General features: G+C 44.0%; 1 protein-coding gene across 2 annotated transcripts in view; it reads right to left on the reverse strand.

Moving 5' to 3' along the window:
* The window catches only part of LOC139413907 (ring finger protein 123), a 257740-nt gene that overhangs the window by 189768 nt on the left and 50969 nt on the right, over window positions 1-17003 (reverse strand). For both annotated transcript variants that reach the window (XM_071161754.1, XM_071161755.1), the window contains exons 24-27: window positions 8830-8913; window positions 5848-5955; window positions 4718-4895; window positions 3495-3569 (exon numbers count right to left, since the gene is read on the reverse strand). In XM_071161754.1, coding sequence (XP_071017855.1) covers window positions 3495-3569; window positions 4718-4895; window positions 5848-5955; window positions 8830-8913 — 445 coding nt within the window. The remainder of the gene's footprint in view (window positions 1-3494; window positions 3570-4717; window positions 4896-5847; window positions 5956-8829; window positions 8914-17003) is intronic.

A 17003-nucleotide genomic window follows, 5' to 3' on the forward strand; every position in this document is an offset into this window, starting at 1 on the left:
GGTTGTGCTTACTGCCCAACACTGTGCAGGACGTTTGGCATTTGCCAGAGAACACCAAGAGTGGCAAATTCGCCACTGGCGCCCTGTGCTCTTCACAGATGAAAGAATGTTCACACTGAGCACATGTGACAGACGTGACAGAGCTCAACCTGCAGGAGGTTTGTTAGTTGTGATTGAGTGGAGAGGAAACCGCTGTGGGCGAGGTTCTGACAGAGGGGTGTGTCTTGGTGGTGGCAAGGACACACCCACATCAAACCACACCCCCAAGCCAACTCTTGTTTGGCTTCGGTCACGGCCACCAGCAAGCAGAAAAAAACAAGGACAAATCAGCGGATGCAGTTCCCCTTTAAGAAGAGCTAACTGAACTGGATCAGAACCAAAACGATGCGGTTCCCCTTTAAGAAGAGCTAACTGAACTGGATCAGAACCAAAACGATGCGGTTCCCCTTTAAGAAGAGCTAACTGAACTGGATACAAACCAAAACGATGCGGTTCCCCTTTAAGAAGAGCTAACTGAACTGGATCAGAACCAAAACGATGCGGTTCCCCTTTAAGAAGAGCTAACTGAACTGGATCAGAACCAAAACGATGCGGTTCCCCTTTAAGAAGAGCTAACTGAACTGGATCAGAACCAAAACGATGCGGTTCCCCCTTAAGAAGAGCTAACTGAACTGGATCAGAACCAAAACGATGCGGTTCCCCTTTAAGAAGAGCTAACTGAACTGGATCAGCACCAAAACGATGCGGTTCCCCTTTAAGAAGAGCTAACTGAACTGGATCAGCACCAAAACGATGCGGTTCCCCTTTAAGAAGAGCTAACTGAACTGGATCAGAACCAAAACGATGCGGTTCCCCTTTAAGAAGAGCTAACTGAACTGGATCAGAACCAAAACGATGCGGTTCCCCTTTAAGAAGAGCTAACTGAACTGGATCAGAACCAAAACGATGCGGTTCCCCTTTAAAAAGAGCTAACTGAACTGGATCAGAACCAAAACGATGCGGTTCCCCTTTAAGAAGAGCTAACTGAACTGGATCAGAACCAAAACGATGCGGTTCCCCTTTAAGAAGAGCTAACTGAACTGGATCAGAACCAAAACGATGCAGTTCCCCTTTAAGAAGAGCTAACTGAACTGGATCAGAACCAAAACGATAACAGTCAGAACCCTGAGAACTGAACAAGGCTTCCTCACTCGTCTGATGTATATAAAAAAAAAACATCTGAGACAACGAGATATGAGGATCTCATTCTAAAACGAAGCCAAAACAAACATGACGGAACATAAATAAGAAGAATGTATCCAGTCACCGTGACAACAAGCAGAGAGTCACACAACGCTGAGCCCGGAGAAGAAACAAACACACTGGCTGAGTTCCAAATTGCACCCTATGCCCTATTTAGTACACTACTTTTGACCAGGTCCCATGTGATTTTGATCTAAAGTAGTGCCCTATATAGAAAAAAGGGTGCCATTTGTTACGCACAGAGTGTGACAATGATAATTAACACTGATGCTTTTATATGGACATACATTTGGATTTGTTATGTGCTGTATATAAACACTAAGATGTGTATCTAAGACATGACTGATATCTTATGAATAGATTAGAGTTAGGATTCGTCTGAAATGGCACACTTCACTATATAGTGCACTACTTTTGAAGGGAGCCATTTGGGACTAGGGTGAATTTGGGACTCATACTAAGTGTATCCTGAGGTGACTTGACAGAGTTAGACTACTCTGTGTCACACCAGGCAAGCATGAAGGATATAAAACATTATTCAAAATGAATACTGAAATCACACCTGGGTTTTAAATACTATTTGACAAAAAAAAAAAAAATCCTGTCCTTTTATCTGGGCTTGATTAGGTGTAACTGGCTTAATGGACCAATAGAATAGTCCCAAACGTACAAACCCCACTCATCTGACACTCTAGGCAAGTCGGCAGGCTAGAGCGAAAAAAAAACCGTTAAGTATTTGAAAGATGTCAAATAGTACTTGAACCCACCCAGGGTCTGCTGAACACTCAATCTGAAAACCTTCTCTCATAATAGTAACACAATAACAAACCATTTACCGTTAACAAAAATAATCTTTCTAAGAAAAATAATACTTGAAAGCAATTCCTTTAAATAGGATTCTAAAACACGAGTCACCAGCATTGTGTATGGAGGACAAGGAAAAACACAGACATTTCCTTTCTTTTACTCTGTCTGCCTGGAACTCAACACAGACCTGTCTGCCTGGAGCTCAACACAGACCTGTCTGCCTGGAGCTCAACACAGACCTGTCTGCCTGGAACTCAACACAGACCTGTCTGCCTGGAGCTCAACACAGACCTGTCTGCCTGGAGCTCAACACAGACCTGTCTGCCTGGAGCTCAACACAGACCTGTCTGCCTGGAGCTCAACACAGACCTGTCTGCCTGGAGCTCAACACAGACCTGTCTGCCTGGAGCTCAACACAGACCTGTCTGCCAGGAGCTCAACACAGACCTGTCTGCCTGGAGCTCAACACAGACCTGACTGCCTGGAGCTCAACACAGACCTGACTGCCTGGAGCTCAACACAGACCTGACTGCCTGGAGCTCAACACAGACATTTCCTTTCTTTTACTCTGTCTGCCTGGAGCTCAATTGTAAAAACTTGTAATTATCCATTCATAGTTAGAAATTAATCCTGGCGAAAAATAGCAGTACCGGAGGCTATATTAAGTCTACGTTTCCCATTAAAATAGCTTGTAACAGATGACTCTTGTCCTCTTGTGTTACCGAGCAGCTTTGTCCTGCAGCTCCAGGTAATAGCAGAGACAGATATGTGTGGGAACCATAGGGCTAGGGTTCAAAAGCACTGCACTACGTAGGGAATCGGGTGCCATTTGGCATGTTGCCAGGGTGAGTAATTCACATTGCTGCTCTACAGATGAATGTGTCTACTACAGTATGTAGTTGGGCGGGATCCTTCTTAAACAAGTTAGCTAATAAACAGGAAGTACAGTATGTTGTCTCTCAGGTATCCTTCTTAAACCAGTTAGCTAATAAACAGGAAGTACAGTATGTCATCATCAGGTATCCTTCTTAAACCAGTTAGCTAATAAACAGGAAGTACAGTATGTTGTCTCTCAGGTATCCTTCTTAAACCAGTCAGCTAATAAACAGGAAGTACAGTATGTAGTTGGAGGGATTCCTCTTAAACAGAAATAAATGAGGCTTTAGGTGAGGCGTTGACTAACGGAAGACCAACTACACAGGTGAAAACCAGAACTCACTCTTCTTATCCCTTCCTTGTTGTGCATTGATAAATAGGGCCATGCATTTTGACGCGAGCAGGCAAAACTCCAGGGCTTAGTAACTCAGAACCCAGATTTCTTCATGGTCAGGTCGATTCTCTTCAGTGACGTGGTTCAGGTACAACGCCGGGCCCCTACTAGTAAATGTTAGTGATGCATCATTCGGTTTATAATATGATGGCTATCTGTAATTGCTTCCACTCACCTGTTCCAACGATGCGCGGGTCTGCAAAGTGCTTAGCGAGGATAGCAGCAAGTTGAGTGAGGGTGTCCTCGTAGCCTGGGGAAAAGACAACAGTCAACAAACATCTCCGGGTTGCTGTATTTCTGCATGCTCTTTAGGGCTCTAAGCCGGGTCGCTGTATTTCTGAATGCTCTTTAGGGCTCTAAGCCAGGTCGCTGTATTTCTGAATGCTCTTCAGGGCTCTAAGCCGGGTCGCTGTATTTCTGAATGCTCTTTAGGGCTCTAAGCCAGGTCGCTGTATTTCTGAATGCTCTTTAGGGCTCTAAGCCGGGTCGCTGTATTTCTGAATGCTCTTCAGGGCTCTAAGCCGGGTCGCTGTATTTCTGAATGCTCTTTAGGGCTCTAAGCCAGGTCGCTGTATTTCTGAATGCTCTTTAGGGCTCTAAGCCAGGTCGCTGTATTTCTGAATGCTCTTTAGGGCTCTAAGCCGGGTCGCTGTATTTCTGAATGCTCTTTAGGGCTCTAAGCCGGGTCGCTGTATTTCTGAATGCTCTTCAGGGCTCTAAGCCGGGTCGCTGTATTTCTGAATGCTCTTTAGGGCTCTAAGCCGGGTCGCTGTATTTCTGAATGCTCTTTAGGGCTCTAAGCCGGGTCGCTGTATTTCTGAATGCTCCTTAGGGCTCTAAGCCGGGTCGCTGTATTTCTGAATGCTCTTTAGGGCTCTAAGCCGGGTCGCTGTATTTCTGAATGCTCTTTAGGGCTCTAAGCCGGGTCGCTGTATTTCTGAATGCTCTTTAGGGCTCTAAGCCGGGTCGCTGTATTTCTGAATGCTCTTTAGGGCTCTAAGCCGGGTCGCTGTATTTCTGAATGCTCTTTAAGGTTCCTGTACAAGCATTTCCTGATAACTGCAGATGTGAAAATGTCCCTAAATAAAATATGATCAATAAATAATAGTGACTGTGTCAACAGGCAGGAGGAGATATTACCGGCACGAGATCACAACCTTTAATGTGTATGCAAATTCAGTTATCACAACTAAAACGGCAAAAAAGGGTCAGTTAAAGAGCAGTTAAATTCCTAAACTATCATCTGCACGGCATCTGTAGTCTTTAATAGAGGCTCTGGACAAACGTCATGAAATATAATGGAATAGGGCTGCAGCCTTAAGTGTGTTGTGGTCACCTGACAAAGTAGCTGTTCATGGCCATAAAACGCAGCCTTAAAGCAGGCGGGCGGGCATTTACCTGGCAGTTGGTCCATGCAGTTGGAGGGGCTGAAGTAGTTCTTCAGAGAGCTATAGCTGTTCATGGCCACGTTGAGGTAGAACTCTGGGGCGAAGGCGAACAACGTTCCTGTGTTGTCAGCGTGCTGGATGGTGAGTATACACACCCTCAGTAGCCAGTACACATCCAGCATCTTATCCTGGAACACAGAGTTATATGTTTTAAACAAGCAAAACAACACCTTCAGTATAGTAGAAGTAGTAATTCATGTTGCTTTTCTTGGACAAGCAGAACAACAAAGACTGGGTTCACAGGATGTTTTTTTACATTTTTGTTTCAATGTCCCTCAGTTGAGGATGTTGGTCCCCCTTTTCATTCAAGCCAGGCTATGAATGAGAAGAAACTCCAGCACACTAGTAGCCTTGATGCTTTCAGTCTGAATAGATCAGGGCTGAAGTGTGCTGGGTAGCGTCTCTTCCCTACCTGACAGTAGATGTGCTGGGTACAGTCTCTTTCCTACCTGACAGTAGATGTGCTGGGTACAGTCTCTTCCCTACCTGACAGTAGATGTGCTGGGTACAGTCTCTTACCTACCTGACAGTAGATGTGCTGGGTACAGTCTCTTTCCTACCTGACAGTAGATGTGCTGGGTAAAGTCTCTTTCCTACCTGACAGTAGATGTGCTGGGTACAGTCTCTTACCTACCTGACAGTAGATGTGCTGGGTACAGTCTCTTTCCTACCTGACAGTAGATGTGCTGGGTAGCCTCTCCTTCCTACCTGACAGTAGATGTGCTGGGTACAGTCTCTTTCCTACCTGACAGTAGATGTGCTGGGTACAGTCTCTTCCCTACCTGACAGTAGATGTGCTGGGTACAGTCTCTTACCTACCTGACAGTAGATGTGCTGGGTACAGTCTCTTTCCTACCTGACAGTAGATGTGCTGGGTAGCGTCTCTTTCCTACCTGACAGTAGATGTGCTGGGTACAGTCTCTTCCAAAACCTGACAGTAGATGTGCTGGGTACAGTCTCTTCCAAAACCTGACAGTAGATGTGCTGGGTACAGTCTCTTCCCTACCTGACAGTAGATGTGCTGGGTACAGTCTCTTTCCTACCTGACAGTAGATGTGCTGGGTACAGTCTCTTTCCTACCTTACAGTAGATGGTAGCGTTGATCCAGGCCAGTCTCCTACTCAGGTGATTCAGCTTCTCAGCAAATACCTTCTGGCTCTTCTGCAGCTCCTCCAAGATGTCTGGTCTCTAACATAGACAAGACAAGTTGTAACACAAATAACATGTCTAGTAAAAAAAATATATATATTTATTCAACTTCAATAACGCTGTTCATCGCCGAAAGCAATCTAAGAAACAAAAGACTGTTCATTCAGACCTTTGTCGTACACATAAAGCCCAGCCCTAACCACTGGTCATGTTTCCTACTAAGAGAAAAATATCACAGAACGTTTAAATAGAAATAAGAACTGCCACACTGGTGTCAGATCTACATATCATGACTATTATACTAAACATGATAGAAAATAACATTGCACTAATGCAACTATTAGGTTGTACAATAATATAAATGGTTTTGTGTAGTTTATACTACTATTATACCAGTACTATTATACCAGTACTATTATAGAGTACCTATTACATTAAAACATAGTAGATGGGGCGGCAGGGTAACCACTGGGGTAGCCTAGTGGTTAGAGCGTTGGACTAGTAACCGCAAGGTTGCAAGTTCAAACCAACGAACTGACAAGGTACAAATCTGTCCTACTGCCCCTGACCAAGGCATTTAACCCACTGTTCCCCGGTAGGCCATCATTGAAAATAAGAATTTGTTCTTAACTGACTTGCCTTGTTAAATAAAGGTAAAAATAAAAAATACAAAAAATTAGCAGTACTATTAAATACTACATTATATACACTGACTATGATTAAGGCCCAGTGTTTTTTGGTTGATCGTGTCACATGACCTCAATTTTACCCTCTATTTAAAAGCCTTTTTTTTTTACAGAAATGAGAATTGAACCAAAATATGCAAGTTGACTGAAAAAAACATTAAAATAAAAAAAGGTTAGAAATCACGTGACAAAACACACGCCCCTAACTACGATACATAACAGAATGATAACACGGACAGTATTTAGTCTGCTGGGCCCAGATTGATAACACGGACAGTATTTAGTCTGCTGGGCCCAGAATGATGATAACACAGACAGTGTATTTAGTCTGCTGGGCCCAGAATGATAACACGGACAGTATTTAGTCTGCTGGGCCCAGAATGATAACACGGACAGTATTTAGTCTGCTGGGCCCAGAATGATAACACGGACAGTGTATTTAGTCTGCTGGGCCCAGAATGATAACACGGACAGTATTTAGTCTGCTGGGCCCAGAATGATAACACGGACAGTATTTAGTCTGCTGGGCCCAGAATGATAACACGGACAGTATTTAGTCTGCTGGGCCCAGAATGATAACACGGACAGTGTATTTAGTCTGCTGGGCCCAGAATGATAACACAGACAGTGTATTTAGTCTGCTGGGCCCAGATTGATAACACGGACAGTGTATTTAGTCTGCTGGGCCCAGAATGATAACACAGACAGTGTATTTAGTCTGCTGGGCCCAGAATGATAACACAGACAGTGTATTTAGTCTGCTGGGCCCAGAATGATAACACGGACAGTGTATTTAGTCTGCTGGGCCCAGAATGATAACACGGACAGTGTATTTAGTCTGCTGGGCCCAGATTGATAACACGGACAGTGTATTTAGTCTGCTGGGCCCAGAATGATAACACAGACAGTGTATTTAGTCTGCTGGGCCCAGAATGATAACACAGACAGTGTATTTAGTCTGCTGGGCCCAGATTGATAACACAGACAGTGTATTTAGTCTGCTGGGCCCAGATTGATGATAACACAGAGTGTATTTAGTCTGCTGGGCCCAGATTGATGATAACACGGACAGTGTATTTAGTCTGCTGGGCCCAGAATGATAACACAGACAGTGTATTTAGTCTGCTGGGCCCAGATTGATGATAACACAGACAGTGTATTTAGTCTGCTGGGCCCAGATTGATGATAACACGGACAGTGTATTTAGTCTGCTGGGCCCAGAATGATAACACAGACAGTGTATTTAGTCTGCTGGGCCCAGATTGATAACACGGACAGTATTTAGTCTGCTGGGCCCAGATTGATAACACGGACAGTGTATTTAGTCTGCGGGGCCCAGATTGATAACACGGACAGTATTTAGTCTGCTGGGCCCAGATTGATAACACGGACAGTGTATTTAGTCTGCGGGGCCCAGATTGATAACACGGACAGTATTTAGTCTACTGGGCCCAGATTGATAACACGGACAGTATTTAGTCTGCTGGGCACAGATTGATAACACTGACAGTATTTAGTCTGCTGGGCCCAGATTGATAACACAGACAGTGTATTTAGTCTGCTGGGCCCAGATTGATAACACAGACAGTGTATTTAGTCTGCTGGGCCCAGATTGATAACACGGACAGTATTTAGTCTACTGGGCCCAGATTGATAACACGGACAGTATTTAGTCTGCTGGGCCCAGATTGATAACACTGACAGTATTTAGTCTGCTGGGCCCAGATTGATAACACAGACAGTGTATTTAGTCTGCTGGGCCCAGATTGATAACATAGACAGTGTATTTAGTCTGCTGGGCCCAGATTGATAACAATGACAGTATTTAGTCTGCTGGGCCCAGATTGATAACACAGACAGTGTATTTAGTCTGCTGGGCCCAGATTGATAACACAGACAGTGTATTTAGTCTGCTAGGCCCAGATTGATAACACAGACAGTGTATTTCGTCTGCTGGGCCCAGATTGATAACACAGTGTATTTAGTCTGCTGGGGCAACGTGCTCTTTTCCTCGGTGTCCTTCAGAACAACAGCATATTCATGTACAATTATACTATTAAACTATTATACTAGTTAGATAAATTGATGATAATAGGTAGTATTATTTGTATTCTTCTGGTTGGGCAACGTGCCATCTTCTCCTCTATGATACTAAACAGACTGATATTAGCTCTATCACAGATGTATAACAGTGTAACATGTATAACAGTGAGTGGTGTGCATTTACTCTTGCTGGGCAGCGTGCTATCTTCTCCTCTGTGTCCTTCAGAGCCACAGCGTATTCATGGACGTCATCTGACACCACCACCATCTGTAGGGAAAGGTGTGGTACACAGATTAGTGATATATACAGAGCGTTCGGGAAGTATAGAGAACCCATGATGTTCTCCACATTTTGTTTCGTTACAGCCTTATGTTATAAAATGGATTCCCCCTCAATCTATACACAATACCTCATAGCGACAAAGCAAAAACAGGTTAAAAAAATTGTTTCTAATGCACTACAACAACAAAAAATAATATTTTTTTAAAAAATGAAATATAATTTTTACATAACTTTCCAGACCCTTTACTCAGTACTTTGTTGAAGCACCTTTGACAGTGATTACTGCCTCGAGTCTTCTTGGGTATGACGCTGCAAGCTTGGCACACATACATTTTAGAACAAGGCTGTAACCTAACAAAATGTGGAAAAAGGCGAAGGGCTCTGAATACTTTCCGAATGCAATGTACATCGACACAGTTAGGTGAATTCTTCTTAAAATCACCATTTTAGTACAGAACAGGAAATGGATATTACATATTCACTGTTATTGTACAATTATTGTAGTACTTATTTATTATAATTTATTATAATAATTCATTTATTATAATTTAATACTTCTAAAAAAAAAATATTATTCATTATATAAAGTTTCAGATCATGCGTGACAATACAGCTCAATATATAATTTCTATAAAGCCAATCACATAGTCCTAACATTGAAAACTCCAGGCTAAAACAAAGCACACCTCAAATACTGTCAAGTGTTTGGTGAAAGTATTTGACATTTATATTTTGACTCCAGTCTGGTGCTGTCGTCAACTCCTCTAACCTCCTCTAATTGTGGCATGGCATTCATGTCCGCAGGGTATTCCTACAGGGATGAAGACTACAGTCAATATAGAGTAGAAGAAGTCCCACACCAGACTAGATACAGGCCACAACAGGCAAAGCACAATTCCGATATTTTGACACCATTTGTTTTCCTGACCAATCAAAATCATATAATTTTGAAAACCACACCCCTCAAGATTCGGAGGGTTGGACCTGCGGACGCCAGAGCCCCCTGATGAGAGAGCATAGTATACAAGGAAATACTCAAAGCTGCTAATGAGAACCTTGACAACCTTGTACCGAGCCGGGATATGGATTCTGGAGGGGTGCCCCCCCACCCCACCCACCCAGGCAGTGGCAGTGCTGGCAACACTAGCTGCAGTAACCCACGGGGAGGGGGGGGGTCACACTCGGACATTCAGAGGGGGGCATATTAGTGGCCTTGGTTGAACAAAATCAAAAAGGACTGAGATGCTTGGGAATATGGTCTCTACGGGGGATCATGTTGTGGGTGTATCTGATCTCCATCATCTAGCGCGTGACAATGGTTAATCAAATCTCTCCCAATTCAGCCCATTTTTTTTTTTTGCTCAGTCTTGCAGGCCTTCTCATACAGCTGCAACTGTATATACATTCGTAAATCAAGACCTTTCTTGAGTTGAGCTCCGGGACGGTGCAGCTTTTGAGAATCTATGGTTGCTGTGTGAGGAAAGGGTTGAGTGTGTGTTGCAGTGCATCTCCTCCTCATGGACTGCACCAGATTTGCCAGTTCTTGCTGTGAGATGTTACCCCACTCTTCCACCAAGGCACCTGCAAGTTCCCGGACATTTCTGGGGGGGAATGGCCCTAGCCCTCACCCTCCGATCCAACAGGTCTCAGACGTGCTCAATGGGATTGAGATCCGGGCTCTTCACTGGCCATGGCAGAACGCTGACATTCCTGTCTTGCAGGAAATCACACACAGAACGAGCAGTATGGCTGGTGGCATTGTCATGCTGGAGGGTCATGTCAGGATGAGCCTGCAGGAAGGGTACCACATGAGGGAGGAGGATGTCTTCCCTGTAACGCACAGCGTTTAGATTGCCTGCAATGACAACAAGCTCAGTCTGATGATGCTGTGACACACCGCCCCAGACCATGACGGACCCTCTACCTCCAAATTGATGGAGTACAGGCCGGCCTCGGTGTAATCCGGGGAAAAGAGCGAGTGCACGACTGCAACTTGTCAGTGAATATCACTTTTTGCCAGTCCTGTCTGGTCCAGCAACGGTGGGTTTGTGTCCATAGGCGACGTTGTTGCCGGTGATGTCTGGTGAGGACCAGCCTTACAACAGTAAGTGACCTAAGTTCTCATACCTGTGACCTTAATTTACTACCGTCTGTAAGCTGTTAGTGCCTTAACGACCGTTCCACAGGTGCATGTTCATTAATTGTATATATTTCATTGAACAAGCATGGGGGAAACAGTGTTTAAACCCTTTACAATGAAGATCTGTGAAGTTATTTGGATTTTTACAAATTATCTTTAAAAAGACAGGGTCCTGAAAAGGGGACGTTTCTTTTTTTGCTGAGTTTATATAGGGAATAGGGTCACATTTAGGACAAGGCCAAGAGCAGAAAGACAAGTCAGCGGCAGAAATAACCTTCCCTTTAAAGTTGATAGATCGTCAACTTGTAAAGAAGAGAACCATTCTGAGGCAGGAAATTACACAAGACACTTTCATACCTACACAGTATATGCTGGTCCCAAAAGTAGTGCACTATACGGGGAAAAGGGCGAGTGCACTATACGGGGAAAAGGGCGAGTGCACTATACGGGGAAAAGGGCGAGTGCACTATACGGGGAAAAGGGCGAGTGCACTATACGGGGAAAAGGGCGAGTGCACTATACGGGGAAAAGGGCGAGTGCACTATACGGGGAAAAGGGCGAGTGCACTATACGGGGAAAAGGGCGAGTGCACTATACGGGGAAAAGGGCGAGTGCACTATACGGGGAAAAGGGCGAGTGCACTATACGGGGACAAGGGCGAGTGCACCATACGGGGATAAGGGCGAGTGCACCATACGGGATAAGGGCGAGTGCACCATACAGGGATAAGGGCGAGTGCACTATACGGGGACAAGGGCGAGTGCACTATACAGGGATAAGGGCGAGTGCACTATACGAGATAAGGGCGAGTGCACTATACGGGGACAAGGGCGAGTGCACCATACAGGGATAAGGGCGAGTGCACCATACAGGGATAAGGGCGAGTGCACTATACAGGGATAAGGGCGAGTGCACTATACGAGATAAGGGCGAGTGCACTATACGAGGATAAGGGCGAGTGCACTATACGAGGATAAGGGCGAGTGCACCATACAGGGGGATAAGGGCGAGTGCACCATACAGGGATAAGGGCACCATTTGGGACACATCCGGTGCCAAAACCTTCTTTAGTTAAAGGACAAAGGAGTTATCACGAAGTGAAGGGAGAAATGACCAGACAGGCTGGTATGACGACAAACAACCGTTATCTAAAGGAGTCTCAGTCCAAGACTAACATTTCCTGCTCAACTGTGTTCATCCCAAATGGTACCCTATTTAGTGCACTACGTTACAGGGTTCAGGTCTAAAGTAATTGGACAAAAGAATTGATGAAAAAGGGTGTCAATTGGAACAAATCCCAAACATAAAACTTTAAAGGAGAAAGACAGTCCAGCACACTGCCAATATAAAAGCTGTTAAAGACAGATGCTTAAAGGCTTTAATGGAACCAGGGATATTGGCAACTGCAGTGCCGGATATACTTTTATCAAATGATCAGAAAATAACAGGCGATACTAGAAGGGTGATTGTCCAAGGTCTTGTACCTATATACAGAACGAGAGGTAGGTAGGTGTCTGTGTGTCTGTGTGTCTGTCTGTGTGTCTGTCTGTGTGTCTGTCTGTGTGTCTGTCTGTGTGTGTCTGTGTGTGTGTCTGTCTGTGTGTGTGTGTCTGTCTGTCTGTGTGTCTGTGTGTGTGTGTCTGTCTGTCTGTCTGTGTGTGTGTCTGTGTGTGTGTGTCTGTCTGTCTATGTGTCTGTCTGTGTGTCTGTCTGTGTGTCTGTCTGTGTGTCTGTCTGTGTGTCTGTCTGTGTGTCTGTCTGTGTGTCTGTCTGTGTGTCTGTCTGTGTGTCTGTCTGTGTGTCTGTCTGTGTGCGTAATGTGGAGGAAGACAGGCAGAGCTGGCATTGATATAGCAGTTGTAAAATGTTTTTGCTGACCCACACACTTTTCTGCCATGAAATATGTGCCAAAATTATTTTAAATGCTCTGATCCTTTCTGACAATGAGAGGAAAGAAGAGATTAAATGACATCATCTATTTGGTTTGGGAACATGGGAACTCACTCCTGAAGAACGAGACAGGAACGTGGTACAGCAGACAGACCACAGGATAGACACCAACATGATGAGGATGAGGAGAGGACCACACGTGATCAGAACGACCACAACATTGTAGCAATAACAAGGAAAGCCAAAATAGCAAAAGATTAGGGCTAAAGTCATTTAATAAGAGATCATACAAAATGTTCTCTCGGGATTCATTTGATGAAGATGTAAAACAAGTGCGTTGGTTTGATGTGTATGAGGAAGAGGATCCAGATGTTCACCTGGAAGTATTGGTAAAATGATTCACGGCAATTGTTGACCAGCATGCACCTGTTAAGAATCTAACAGAACTGTTAGAGGCCCCTGGATTGACGTTGAATTGAAACTATGCAAAACATGTGACAAACCAGTCAGTCCTGCTGAGCTGATTGGTTGACATACTGTACACTGATAAATGTTGTTACTAAATGTAACAACACAAATAAAGTATATTAGCAAACCAAGATAAATGACATAAAACACAAAGGGGGAAAAAAAAGAAGACTTGAGCACCTTAAATGATATCATGGGGCAGAAAACCTCATCTCCATCAATCATTGTAGTTGATTTGTCATGGATAGATCATTTATAAAGAAAAACCCGTATTCCATTTTGCCAATAATTTCAATGACTAATTCACTGGTAAACTGGAAAAACACAGAAGTGAAATGACAACCTCATAATTTTGTATCAAAGACCTATTAAATGATAGAGAATGACTGCTGTTGTGAATTTGGTCAGGTTAGTGTGGGAGAGGTGGGAAAACTATTGTTATCCATCAGGTATAAACAACCTTCATGGGGAACTAAGAATAGAACAGACTATTCGCTATATCTTCAACCAAAGCCTAAAGAGAGGGGGTGGGTGTGTGTGTGTGTGTGTGTGTGTGTGTGTACACAGGCTTGGTAGGAAGCTAAAGTAATTCCACAAACTAAAAATATCAAAATCACCCTTTGCTGGCTCTAAAAGCCACCCAATCACCCTTTGCTGGCTCTAAAAGCCACCCAATCACCCTTTGCTGGCTCTAAAAGCCACCCAATCACCCTTTGCTGGCTCTAAAAGCCACCCAATCACCCTTTGCTGGCTCTAAAAGCCACCCAATCACCCTTTGCTGGCTCTAAAAGCCACCCAATCACCCTTTGCTGGCTCTAAAAGCCACCCAATCACCCTTTGCTGGCTGATAGAGAGAATTGTGTTTGAACAAATACAAATGCTATTTTTTATTTTAGAGAACAAGTTACCTACTGACTTTCAGTATGCATATAGAGAAGGGCACTCAATTTCTACTGACTCAGATGACTGATGATTGGTTCAAATAAATGGATAATAAGATAGTTGGAGCTGTATTGTAGGACGTTATAACTGACTTGACTAGTTCAATTTAAAAAAAAATGTTAAGATTTTAATGGCAGCCTTTGATGTTTGTGATCCTAAATTGTTATTGAAGACACTCACTAACTAATAGAACCCAGAGAGAGTTCATCAATGGAAGCTTCTCTAGCATCAGATATGTACAGTGTGGTGTCCCTTCAGTGCTATGTCCTTGGGCTGTTGATTTATCGAGGCAAGTCAGTTGAGAAACTAATTCTAATTTTACAATGGACGGCCTACCACCCGGCCAAACCCGGACGACGCTGGGCCAATTATGGGACTCCCAATCACGGCCGGATGTGACACAGCCTGGATTCGAACCAGGGACTGTAGTGACACCTCTTGCATGGAGATGCTGTGTCTTAGACTTCCGCTCAACTGGAGTTGGGCTCCTGAGTGGCGCTGCATGTCTAAGGCACTGCATGTCAGTGCAAGAGGAGTCACTACTGCCCTTGGTTCGAATCCAGGTTGTATCAGGGATTAGGTGTCCCATAGGGTGGCGCACAATTGGCCCAGCGTCGTCTGGGTTTGGCCGGGGGTAGGCCATCCTTGTAAATAAACATTTGTTCTTACCTGACCTGCCTCGTTAAATAAAGGCTACATTTAAGAAATATACAAAATATGTATAAATGGTGTGACCATTGAGCAAGTTGAGGAAGAAACTCCTAGGAGTTTAACATTGAATGGCTAATTTTCATTGGCTACGATGTGGCGAAGTATGTCTGTTATAATACGATGGTCTGTACTTGACACAAAGATCAAATGTTCTAGTTGTTCAAGCTCTGGTCTTGTCCCATCTTGATTACTGTCCGGCAATATAGTCAGGTGCAGCAAAGAACGACCGAGCATAAGTTGCAGCTGACTCAAAACAGAGCAGCACGCCTTAAACTAACAAACATGCAGGACAGTCTGCATAACCAAATAACATACAGCTCAGACGGCCATAGATACCCCAACCAGATATGCCACCAAAGTCCAAAACAAATTCACGGCAACACACAGTATTATAAAGAGTAATGATCTCATGGAACTACCTTCACAGTATTATACAGAGCAATGATCTCACGGAACTACCTTCACAGTATTATACAGAGCCATGATCTCACGGAACTACCTTCACAGTATTAAACAGAGTCATGATCTCATGGAACTACCTTCCATCTCAAATTACACAGTAAAACAGCAAAATGACCTCCATTACTTTAAGACAGTCAATCCAGAACAGAAAGTTTATTCAAGTGTAGCAGCAAAATTCATCCAGCGCTATGATGAAACTGTCTCATGAGGACCGACCCAGGAAAGGAAGACCCCAGAGTTCTCTGCTGCAGAGGACAAGTTCATAACAGTTACCAGCTTCAGAAATTGTAGCCCAAATAAATGCTTCACAGAGGTCAAGTGACAGACATCTCAGCATCAACAGTTCAGAGGAGACTGAGTGAATCAGGCCTTCATGGCTGTGTTGCTGCAAAGAAACTACAACTAAAGGACACCAATAAGAAGAAGAGACTTGCTTGGGCCAAAAAACATGAGCAGTGGACATTAGACAAGTGGAAATCTGTCCTTTGGTCTGAGGAGTCTACATTTTTGATTTTTGGAACGCAGAACAGGTGAATGGATTATCTCCGCGTCTGTGGTTCCCACCGTGAAGCATGGAGGAGGTGGTGGTGTGATGGTGCTTTGCTGGTGACACTGTTGGTGATTTATTCAGAATTCAAGGCACACTTAACCAGCATGGCTACCACAGCATTCTGCAGCAATACACCATCCCATCTGGTTTGCGCTTAGTCCCACTATCATTTGTTTTTCAACAGGACAATGACCAAACACACCTCCAGGCTGTGTAAGGGCTATTTGATCAAGAAGGAGATTGATGGAGTGCTGCATCAGATGACCTTGCCTCCACAAATCACCCAACCTCAACCCAATTGAGATGGTTTGGGACGAGTTGGACCACAGAGTGAAGGAAAAGCAGCAAAGAAGTGCTCAGCATATGTGGGAACTCCTTCAAGACTGCTGGAAAAGCATTCCAGGTGAAGTTGGTTGAGAGAAAGCTAAGAGTGTGCAAAGCTGTCATCAAGGCAAAGGGTGGCTGCTTTGAATAATCTCAAATCATGTTACTACATGATTCCATATGTATTATTTCATAGTTTTGATGTCTTCACTATTATTCTACAATGTAGATAGAATATAGTAAAAATAAAGAAAAACCTTTGAATGAGTAGGTGTGTCCATACTTCTAATTTTTGGTGTTTTTTGTAGACTCCAGGAAGAAGAGCTGCTGCCTCTGTAAAAGCTACTGGGGGGTCCTAATAAACACCTCCCATCAGTCCATCCAAACCGGTGTTTAAATAGAGTTTGCTGGATCCTGGAGATGGACATGGTTTGAACATTCGGGGCTATTCTACTGGTTCGTTATGACAACTCAATAAAACACGAGTAACGCATTTGAAAGGATTTCAAATAGTACATGAACCAAGGCCTGTGTGTGTTTGTTGACTACTTCACTTAAGAGACGTTAACCAATCTGAACTACACAACG

Source organism: Oncorhynchus clarkii, chromosome 7 (genome assembly GCF_045791955.1).
Source record: "Oncorhynchus clarkii lewisi isolate Uvic-CL-2024 chromosome 7, UVic_Ocla_1.0, whole genome shotgun sequence".
NCBI lineage: Eukaryota > Metazoa > Chordata > Actinopteri > Salmoniformes > Salmonidae > Oncorhynchus > Oncorhynchus clarkii.